We start from the raw sequence: 11,102 nt of genomic DNA, 5'->3' as shown, positions 1-11,102 counted from the left end.
TAAACTAATAAAATTATATTATAATAAAATGTAATGTCAAATAATATTATATCAGATAAAAGTATGCATCTTTTTTTGTCATTTTTTTTATAAATTTAAGTTTAGTATTATTTCGTATATATTTTAATAAATAAGATGAAATCATTTTGAGTATTTTGAAATTAAAATTTATATTATTTTTACCGTTTATATATATATATATATATATATTTTGCAGTCACAATTAAATTCAAATTACCTTAAATGATTATATACTTAAATACAATTCATTTGTAAAATTATCGAGCTAAGGGTATTTTGATTCACAATTTCTAATTGTTGATACAATTAAATATGAACAACGAGCAATACCATGATAACTTTTAAAGCAGCTATAGCTGGAATATCGATTCCAAATTAATAGAGTTTTCTTTAATACTTTTTTTTATATTTTAAAAACATATTTAGGGATTGACTAACACATTTTACTATTTACTATGGCACATTTTGAGTGTTCTGGGCTCGTCTATTAAGGATGGTTTTTTATAATTTTAGATAAGTTGTCGTTGTGAGATATCGATTGCGCTCTCATGGTCTGTTGGATGTTGTGGTGGTCTCACAATTTAAAAAATGCTTAACAAGGGTTTCTCTTCCCACATCACATTGTGGATTTTGCTAGGAGTTATCTTGATGTCTTTTGATTCACCTCCGGGATGCTTGTTTTTGTGAAAATCGAGAGAGCTGCCGAAGGCACGAACGACAGACTCAAGCTACCAAGGCAGTGACTGACTTCCTAGTTGGAAGGCAGGAACGGAATACAACAAGGGGGCAACTTCTTTCCCGACTCCTAGCCAGCTACCCGGAAGCCCAAAAAGCGTGAGGGGAGCTGGCATAGCTGAGGGGAAGGAGAAGCCCCCAAAGAGAGGAGCGGGCAGAGCGCAGCGGGGTCCGGCCGACTGGCCGAATCCGTATTTAACTACCGAGCTAAATGGAGTGAGCTGCCGAAGGCACGAACGCTTTAGTGCAAAGCTTTGCTCTTTCACCTCCTCGCCTAGTTCATCTGCCTTGTTGGCAGGCTCCAGGGAAAGATTGTATCAAATCAATTTTGATGGTGCACTTCTTGAAGGGAAAATCTTTTTGGGACTCATGATGGTGGCACGAAACTCGGGCGGGGTTTGTTGGCATGGCACTCACTCCATTTGGAGTGTCGAGGATCAACAATTCTAACAAAAAACATTTGCAGCAAGAGACGTAATAATTTTGGCTTGTTGAAAATTCTGACAAAAAGTGATAATTGAAGGGGACTATGCTACACTTCTTTCTAAAATCTCCCTTGTTCTTTTGTTGGTACATTATTTTTTACACTGTATCATTGGCGGCTCAATTGGTGTCCGTTTCTTATGATTGAGCAATTCAGTTGCCCATTATTTGGCGTAAATTGCAATTAATCTTGAAAAGATTCCTTGTTAAACCTGCAATTTTGTCAATTAATATGTGCTCGATTTAACTAAAAAAAAAAGATTTAACTAAGAAGAATGCATTCTTTCCAAGTTTTCGTTTAGCATATTTAACAGATCATTTTTTCCGCCAATAATATGAATTGTAGTATATGAAACTGAAAAGCCAACTTCAAATCCAGGTTGGTTTATATTTCTTGAATTTTTACAATTTCTTTTATCAATTTTGTACCGTCTCTCGAAATCTTCAATAGTGTGCGCCTCTCTCTCTCTCTATAATATATATATATAAATAGCGTTGGGTGGAGGGTTCTTGTACAAAAGAATACTCCGTCTGTTTGCTAAGGATTTTACAAACCCTAAATCTGACTGCATGTAGGGCCGCTACTGATTTCTTTCACTTAATCTATCACAAGAACTGTGTTCAACTTTCAAAGGTAAATGTTCTCTCTCTCGTGTTTGAATTTCTCACGAAGGAGAAGTTATACTTTTTTCTTCATTGTCTGGGTAGTGTAGTGTTGCTTCCTTTTTTTTTTTTATAATTATTATTGTTCTCCCTTAACTGATATACTGCTCTAGAAAGTGAACGCTATGGGTTTCTCACCAACTCTGAGAAATCTTCTTCTTTGGGTTTAGTTGGGGTTTCTGTATTTTTCTTTCTCCTTTTTCTCATATAAGTTCCCTTTAGTTATTCTTAATCTTTCCCTTAATGTATACGTATGCAACTACTTTCTTTTAGTTTTACAAAGATATTGAAAAAAAATCTAAGTTTTAGTACATTCTGAGGATATGTTATTTTTCTGGGAAAGTTGAGATGGGTAAGATATTCTTAAGCAGCTAAAAGAATTAGTACTTGCATGGAGTTGGAGGTGGAAGTTTCTTCCGTCTTCTTCTAATGTAAGTTCTACATTCTTCTCTGATTCAATATTTTTCAGAGAAAGCATGGTTGTTTCTGCATTTGATGTTTCCTTGTTCATTTGAGTTGAGTTCTTAGACATTATTGCATAGGAGGTTTCTGAGAAGAAGTGAAGAGATAGTTGGTTTTTCTTTTGAGTAAATTTGAGGCTCATTCATGTACTTTGCATTTTATACGGGTTAGGAAATTACCTGGACAAAAACGAAAATCAGAGGAATGAAGCTTTTTCAAAAATGTATTGGATGAAAGACATTTATGTTTGACAGGGCTAGATATATGAAAGCACAATGCCAAGAATTTCATTTTTATTAGGCCTAAAGTATTGTAAGATTTTCTCATTTTATATGTTCTGCAAGTTGTCAGTATTTATTTCATTTCGAGTATACAGGAAAGATAAATGTGATGTTTTAATTTATTTTTCTCTATGTATGATTTTCACACACCGAACAAAGAATAGAAGGGGAGTTACTGCTCTCTCCTACTGTCTGATACTTAATGACTCCAACCTGTACGTTTGATTTTGATTTCAGATTCTGTGAAAGATGTCTTATTCATCTGAAGAGGAAACTGATATAAGTGATTCAGAGTTGGACGAGTATGTTGATCGGTGCTATGAACAGTTGAAGGATGGCAGTCGGAAGGTGAAGTTTTCAGACGAGGTGTATAGGTGCCCATACTGCCCTGGGAAAAAAAAGTTGGTCTATGCACTTAAGGACCTTCTACAACATGCCTCTGACGTTGGGAAGGGCTCTCAAAACAGGGATATCAAGCACAAAGGGAAGCATTTAGGTCTTGTCAGGTACATTAAAGATGATCTTGCGCAGGAAGACCTATCTTCTGAACTAGCTGGGTTAGCTCTTGAGGTGCCCACTGGAAATGGTGTGTCTGAGTTGTTTGTGTGGCCATGGATGGGAATTCTAGCAAATGTTGATGCTGAGAAAAGCTCTAGACTGAAGAATGATCTGGCTGAGAGAGGATTTGATCCAGTCAGAGTTCGACTACTGTCAACTGGCGGATATGCAGTAGTGGAATTTAAGAGAGACTGGTCTGGGTTTTATAGGGCAATAATGTTTGAGAAGGAATTTGAGGTTGATCGTCGTGGGAAGAAGGATTATTGTGCATCTCCTCACTTGGCAGATGAATTATACGGTTGGGTTGCCCGAGATGATGATTACAATTTGAAGGGTTCCTTAGGTGAGTATCTTCAGAAGAACGGAGACCTGAAAACTATTAGTGATTTGGTGGTTGATGAGAAGCGCAAAACTGGCCTGCTTATTGCTAACTTGAGTAACACAATTCAAGAATTGCGGACACGTGTTGATGAGCTTGAAAGCAACTACTGTAAGCCCCCTGCAGCTGATATTCATGTTGCTAGTCAGAAAGATGAGATACAGTGATGACTTTTTCAAAGATATCTTTAATTTGTTAGAAGTGTATGCATGACTGAATATTAGGTCATCTTTGTTATCTATTGTTTTCCTGTTGCCTTGTCTTCCTAAATTTTGCACATTGATGTTGTAGCTTGGGAGTTCTCTATATCATCTCTGCAAGTAAAAGGAAGCTGAAGGTTGATATGGGTACACTGTTAAGAATTTGGTTTTTATGTATATATCTTGTAACCAGTCAGATTTGGCTTTTCTAGCTGTATTATTTAAACCTTTCTCCCTCTGGTGTGCGGTATCTTTGCCTTTCCATACTTGTCATGGTTATCTAGAAGATCTGTTTCTTTACTAGTTGATTTGGAAGGTCATAGATGCTTTACGTTGCATTTGGTTTCAAGGATTCTTTTCTTTTAGACATCCCCACTCACTCATACATCCAATATTTGAATCCAAGAGATCTTGAGCCAAAAATGGGTAGTTGCTACCTAGATGACTGGATTTAAGGATTTGAAAGTTTGATCTCAAATTATTTCAAATTAAAAGAATTTATTTTAGAATTTGAAATCTATCTATGTTACAAAATATAGTTTAAAATTAGATATGAAGGATTTGAAATATATTGAATTTAGAGTTACTCATATAAATTTAAAAATTTTGTTAATTTAGCAATCTAGGGGTAAATGCTTTATCTTGCAAAAGCTCGGGAAATTGAACTTATCAGCCTCTGTTAATCATAATTTGGATTAGATATACTGTGATGCTGCTGATATTCTGGTAAGTTTTCTACTCTCTTTTCATTCGTTTGTCCGATTTTTAATGGACTTATAACGTAATTAGCATGAACATGGAAAACCAAGATCCAGCTGTTTGCTGCTTTTCTTCTAGCAAACATGGGGAATCAATTATCATGTGTATTCATTTGGGAAGGTTGTGTTAATTAACCGATTTTCTGTATATTTTTCACACTTCTGTGTCTCACCTCAAGTTCTATCTGTGTTCGACTTCAAAACAAATACACCATCACGCATGTCAAAAGAAGAGAAAATCAGCCGAACAGCACGCGATTACAGATGAAGTCATTTGGCAATATTCTGACTGAAGTTATGCCCTAAACGTGAATTACAATTCAACCATGAGATTTTTTATTTTGAGTATATATATTCGAAGGCTCCCTCCTACATACATCTACTTATCTTCGAAGCCAGACCCATTATGTACCAAAAGAGTATTACTCATAAATGAAAATCAATATTTTAGTCCCTGCAACATCTCCATTTGCATTGGGGGCAAATGCATATTTTGATACTGATGTATAGATTTCTGATTTAGTACAACGTCCATTTGCATCACCAGCAATGCATATTCTGATCTTAATGTAGTAGAACTTCAGAAGTCATCTGATAATACGATAGACTGCAGAATAGCGAGACTCCAATTGCAAAAATATATTAGCCACGCGCCAACAAATATAAATCAAGTGTTGCAAAATCCTACACGATTTTTCAGATAAACAGACTCTTCAGTGTTCTCCCTGGCATGAAACTTCAAACAAAAACATGCTGCAGTTTGTATGCTGTAGCAAATACTTCCACCAGTACTGCCACAACTTACCAACAGAGAATAAAGCAATAGCTTGAATGTGTTCCTATACAAGAGGATCCAATCCAGTTAATGAAGCACAAGGCTGAGAATTTCTATCTTATGCCCATCTTTGACATCTACCCCTAGATCGAATTAAATAGATGCGACCATACACCCATCGTCTACCTGGTCTTGAGATGGATTGCTGCAATCACCAAACAGACAAAATCAAATATCAATACAATAGGATTGCAAGGCTTGTGCAGAATAGTTCCGGAATAAACTTTCCGAAGCTGCTAAATGGTGAAATAAGAGGTATTTATTTAGGGTTGAACAACATTATAAGTGGATAACATGCGTTCTCCTCAGTCTTGCCACATGAACATAGCAGCAAACACAAGAATAATTTGTCATGATTTTTGTTTCTTCAGTATCAAGTACAAAATCCCAATTCCAACCAGCACTTTATAAGAATAAAGCAGACAGCGATGTGTGTCTTGATCTTGACAACTGAAATGATCTAAACGTCAGCACACTCATTAGAAACGCTCAAGAAGAAGAAGAAGAGCGGAGTAAGTTCAACACTCATCAAAATGGATGTATAGTGGTCATCATCAACACCCTGTTTCCATCATATTGACACCCTTTCCCCTCGTATCCATCACGAATATTTGGGCAAAAAACAGGTGGTAAAAAGGGAATTTGATTATTAACAGCATCTAAACCTATCCCCTTGCCTCACACAACCAGCAGCAGTTGGGATATAAACATTGGTCGAGACAGACTTTGTCCATTATCTGATTAAGTCTCAGGTACAAAATATTTGATTCCCAGATCTTAATAGTAACTTGTAATGCCCATGTTGAAGAATACTTACTCGGTTCTACATTACCTTTAGATGCAACAATCTCAAAGTAACAAAAATTCTCAAAAAGCTTCTAGAAATATGCAAATTCTTTTGATGAGCTACTGTGACAAGTATTAGTAACAGGTAAGTTCCTTAATCTAAACCACAAGTAGTAACGAATTAAGATTAAAACTGGAGCAAGTCAAGTACCTCAATTTTTGTGCGGAACTCCAAGGAGCTCTCACATACATGACACTCCACTCTATGTGGGGAGTGAATCGACCGATCTGATCTAACAAATGCAAACACCTGCAAGGAAATGTAATTTTCAAGTTAGAAGGATCAATCAGCACAGGTTAGACAATCACATTGTTAGATATAAAAGTAATGCAGACAATTCAAGGAGACACTACCTCTTCACCACAATTAGGGCATACCCCTTTCAATGCCACCAAATCATTTTTCCAGAGTCCTTGAAGTGCTCCAACTACAAGCAAGTCCCCAGTCAGAGAGCAATTGAAGAGACAAGACTGACAGATTCAATATTCTTTTTTGTGTCTTATGCATGACCAAACAAACTGAACCTAATTCACACATTTTATGTTCCCTATGTGAGAAAGAGCAACATCAACTAAAATATAGACCTCAGTGGATTATACTCACCCTAAATGGACTTAATGGCAAATAACTTAAATATAACTCAAATATGGCCAAACAATCCTAATTCCCGCAAACTGTCCCTATTAATTTCTAAAATTAATACATCTAACAATATTTTCATGAAATAGTCATTTAGCCTGTTGTTCTTTCAACACACAGTAATAGAAAAGTGTGCAATTAAGTAAAATAGAAACAAATACTGGAACAATTATCTAAAAATTGGGATCCAAGTGAATCCAATATTAGGAGCTCATGATTTTGCATCACTTTCAGACTCTCATGTTGCCTTCTTGATGTACTAAGTGATCCAAACCTATCCTTGACAACTCCCATAAGCAAGGTAACTTGGTCCTAAATGACGAACATTTGATTTTTTGTAATGAAAACGTGATATAATCTTTGGATAGAAAGATACATCACGGGATTACTAGAAGTAAACTAAACTTAAGATTTTCTGTAAATTAAATAGCTGATAACACAGTAATGGTAAATGCCAGATACATGTTTTTTGAAAATTTTCCATTATTAGTTCCTGCAAATCAATTATAAGACACATTATTATAATGAGGCTCGCAACTGAACACAATTGATGTGTATGGTCAATTTTATGGAATATTTATGAACTGCAGCTTTTGGCTACTGAAATGATTTGCAGATCAAAGATTGTTCAGATGAATAAATTACCAACAAACTTTAAACCCAAATAGGGGCCAATTAGATTTTGTTTCAGGTTACATCATACAGGTATCAGATAAGCGAAACAAAGGGTACAGATGAAAATAAACCAACAAAGAGAAGACAGCTTAGGTGGGGTGAAACACAGCTACTTCCTTCATGAAAGGACTATAGCTAGAAGTAAATGTTTCAAGTTTCAACTCATTACCACCATCTGTAACAGGAGGGAAAAACTCAATGCTTTACCAAAATAGAAGTGTGAGAACATTGGTGAAGATTTAATATTCATTACCGGAGGCTGATGCAATTGGATAGCCAACCATGGACCCGAACAACATCAAGAGCATGCCATTAAGTGTAGCAAAGAACTCTAGTGTAGAGGCTTGATTAGTGTAAGAAATTCCTGAATCGAATGCGTCTTTATAAGCTTGAAAAACAGTGTATGCTACAGGCAGAAGACAAGCTGAAGATCCAAAACCAAGAATCAAGAGCCATACGCTTGCCAATGCAAACACCTGTGAAGGATCTTCCTGCCCTACATGCATGTTATTCAATATTCAAGTGCAGAGAAAGAGAAGATTGACCCACTATTATATTAGATAAAGTAACATGAATCTATAAAAAATTTACTTTACTGCACATAGAAGCCAGTGCATGATTAAGAGTCCTCTTCCACTAAACTTGATATAACATTAAAAACTAGATTGCCAAATTTGGAACTAGTGCACATCTATCCTGCAGTTAGTACATCTCACGCCCAGTATATTACCGGATCAAGGCGCTACTTCTGTAACAATATTTACATTATATAGAACATCTAATATATTCTAATTCATAATTATGCACTATTTGATCTTAGAAGTAATGAGAAAGGTAGGATCCACGCATTCTCCAGCAGGTCAAGTCAAACAGAAACAGATCAGGTACTTGAGAATTATCTTTTGTTAATGGGATTAGTTGCCCAGATGAGCTAAATTTTGGAAGACGATTAATCACTGCAGAATGTACTGTTTCCCATGAGTTTTTTTATTCTGTTTCCTTCCTGATCCTAACCATCAAATATGGAACCAAAAACAAAGAAACAATCCAACGGATTTCTTATTTTCCTTCCCTGTTATAAGCAGCAAAAAAACTTTAAAATTTTCATATTGGCAAAGTAGAGGAAAAACAGCAAAATGATGTAATAGAAAAATAACTTTTGATTGTTTCTTTATCTTTAATCTAATTGGTGGAAAACAAATTCAGACAAGGACTTCTTGGATGAAGTGTTTCCCTATGCAATATGTTAAAGCATACAAGCAAAGCTAGTATTTGATGATACAAGTCTAAGCATTTCCAGGTACGACAGATTTAGGTTGCATCCAAAATGGGGTCCAGCAATGGATTTCATTTTAACTTAAACCTATAAATTTGTATTGTATCCCAGAGGACCGAAGAGCTAGGAGAAAGACATAGAAAATATAGTTCTTTTAAGCTTCCAGCCTATACATTCTGAAAATAAAAATATGAAAATATAAAACATTCTGACAATAAAAATATAAAACAGCTTCATTTTTGTTCAACTTCATTGACTTTGGGGACCTTTTTGCAGCCTTGCTCAATGTTAAACAACTTTAAAATTCTGGAAAAGTCTATATAGATACTTGCAGTGCTTTAAACTTAGAAAAGTAGAGAAATTCAGGAGGGTTGGTGAACAGTTAAACTTTTTCAATGGATAATGGTATCTAGCTTAAATAATGACAAGATCAGAAAGTATTTCTCTTAGGTCAGGTTAACATTTCTATTTGATGTAACCCATAAAGAGATGGTTGCAACTTTGCTTTGGCTCCATGCAGAAAAAGGCTAAAAAATTACTAATTAATTTAAATGTGTCAAATAACTTCTCTCTTCTCAGTTGACCAGTAATATATCCTCAAGGATATTAGTCCAATTACATTCATATGAGCCAAACTGTGATTAAGCAGAAATTTGATGCAACGGATTTTATAAATGATTAGGTAGAGTTGAAGGATCTTTAAAGCATTTCTTCTAATTTTCTTATGTAATCACATTCTTGAAATGATATATAGATTTCTGGTATATGATGCTAGGAATTCTCTTTCTTTTTCAGCTTCGTCTTATTTTTACCACTAAACACTGATGATTAAACATTCAGCATATTTCAGTAGATCTCCAACATCCAAAATTGTCATGCTAATCAATGTTCCGAAATCCCTAGCACCATACTGCAACTTTGCTTTAATCACCACAGCTGAATAACGTCATCAGCAGCAAAAGGGCACTAATTTCTTATTTCTAGCCCTAAACGTTGCACATCCTCAACCCTTCCCCCAACTAGAAGTATCCCCCAACTAACTTCAAAGTTCCATGCACTCCAGCTGGCTGCAATTTATATTCTTTCATAACTTCGGTGATGCTTTCACTTCCAAATTATGTTTTATGCCATAATTTGTTGAAAGCTACAGAGTCTGGATTCTTTCACTTTGCGGTACCGCACTGCTATCATGCTTGTGTCCTATATATCACAACTAAATTTCCTTTGGGTGCATCCATCCTCGTATTTAACAGTCAATTTTAAATTTGAACAGTGTACAGGTAGGAGAAGAAATTCCGTTCAACATGCTCACAATATAAAAATACATAGTTCTAAGAGTAGTATTGAAAATGCAACCAGCAATAGCTGCGCTAGGTTGTCATGAAATACTCAATTTACCCTGAAACAGCCATAGTATATACAGGGAACTAAACTATGCCATCAGTACCAAGTTATTCAATACGGATTACAATTTCATACAAAATAACATCGCGAAACTATAGATAGCTAACATCAAAGGACGCAAATTAATAGCAAAATTACCTCAGCATCCGCATAAGTGGACTGCTGCCTGAGACTGCAGCGCGGATACTTCACAACAGATTTGGACCCATACCACCGCAGTTTTAACTGTAAAAATAAAATCTTCTCCATCGGCAACGACCAAATTTAACAACTAATACAAATACAACTAAAGCTTAAGCAGAATTTACCTCAACTCTATCAAACATGTCATCAACTATCAACGGTTCTCCGCTATAATAAGCGTCCCGAGCCTTAAAAGAAAAAAGAAACAAAAGAACAAAGAAAGAAATGTTAATGATCAAACTGATTAAAACTGATTCCAAATTCGCGAAGGCGACACTCACTTGACGATAAAGAGCTTCTAGGTTTTCTTGACTGGCGGTTTCCACTGGGCCGATGAAGATACACGACGGTCCTTCCACACGACGACAGCCGTTGCGCGCAGCGGCGGCTGCGGCAGCGACCGCGTAGCTCCTTGAGGAAATACGGACGGAGAGCGAGGCTCCAGCTCGGCAACCGGTTCTGGCGAGCTCGCCGACAGAGGAGCCTATCACGTGAGGCGTCCCGCGGGGGCACGTGCCTGCCATGAACTACCAAAACTGGTTAGGCAAGCGATTCTGTCTTAAGTTGGGATATAAAGATCTGTTTGGCGTTTCCGTTTTTGTGGAGTGGAAAGGGAGAATTGTTTGTGGCCACAAGATGAAAGAGAGAGAGACAAGGAATTGACGGAAATGCCCCTCATTTTGAGGTTGGGCTTTGATTTCCC

At 36.3% G+C, this 11,102-nt stretch overlaps 2 protein-coding genes across 3 annotated transcripts; one reads left to right on the top strand and one right to left on the bottom strand.

Moving 5' to 3' along the window:
• The first annotated feature begins 1,709 nt into the window (after positions 1-1,709).
• LOC105170424 (protein INVOLVED IN DE NOVO 2) lies at positions 1,710-4,014 on the top strand. 2 transcript variants are annotated; one of them, XM_088885367.1, is made up of 3 exons: positions 1,710-1,873; positions 2,274-2,333; positions 2,883-4,014. In XM_088885367.1, exon 3 carries the CDS (start codon positions 2,895-2,897, stop codon positions 3,747-3,749), a length of 855 nt encoding a protein of 284 aa, XP_088741493.1. In that variant the 5' UTR covers positions 1,710-1,873; positions 2,274-2,333; positions 2,883-2,894; the 3' UTR covers positions 3,750-4,014. The 2 variants fall into 2 exon arrangements, with proteins under 2 accessions (XP_088741493.1, XP_011089483.1); XM_011091181.3 differs by lacking the exon at positions 2,274-2,333 and having other exon boundaries at positions 1,713-1,873.
• Positions 4,015-5,155: 1,141 nt separating this feature from the next.
• LOC105170422 (PGR5-like A protein) lies at positions 5,156-10,991 on the bottom strand. The gene is made up of 7 exons (XM_011091179.3): positions 10,681-10,991; positions 10,525-10,587; positions 10,355-10,441; positions 7,790-8,027; positions 6,576-6,649; positions 6,373-6,471; positions 5,156-5,520 (listed from the first exon to the last, which is right to left on the bottom strand). Exons 1-7 carry the CDS (start codon positions 10,921-10,923, stop codon positions 5,434-5,436), a joined length of 891 nt encoding a protein of 296 aa, XP_011089481.1. The 5' UTR covers positions 10,924-10,991; the 3' UTR covers positions 5,156-5,433.
• Between the last annotated feature and the right edge of the window lie 111 nt (positions 10,992-11,102).

The sequence above is a fragment of the Sesamum indicum genome, linkage group LG9 (assembly GCF_026168435.1).
Source record: "Sesamum indicum cultivar Baizhima isolate 11 linkage group LG9, ASM2616843v1, whole genome shotgun sequence".
Taxonomy (NCBI): Eukaryota; Viridiplantae; Streptophyta; class Magnoliopsida; order Lamiales; family Pedaliaceae; genus Sesamum; species Sesamum indicum.
This window is presented reverse-complemented; position numbering and strand designations above follow the sequence as displayed.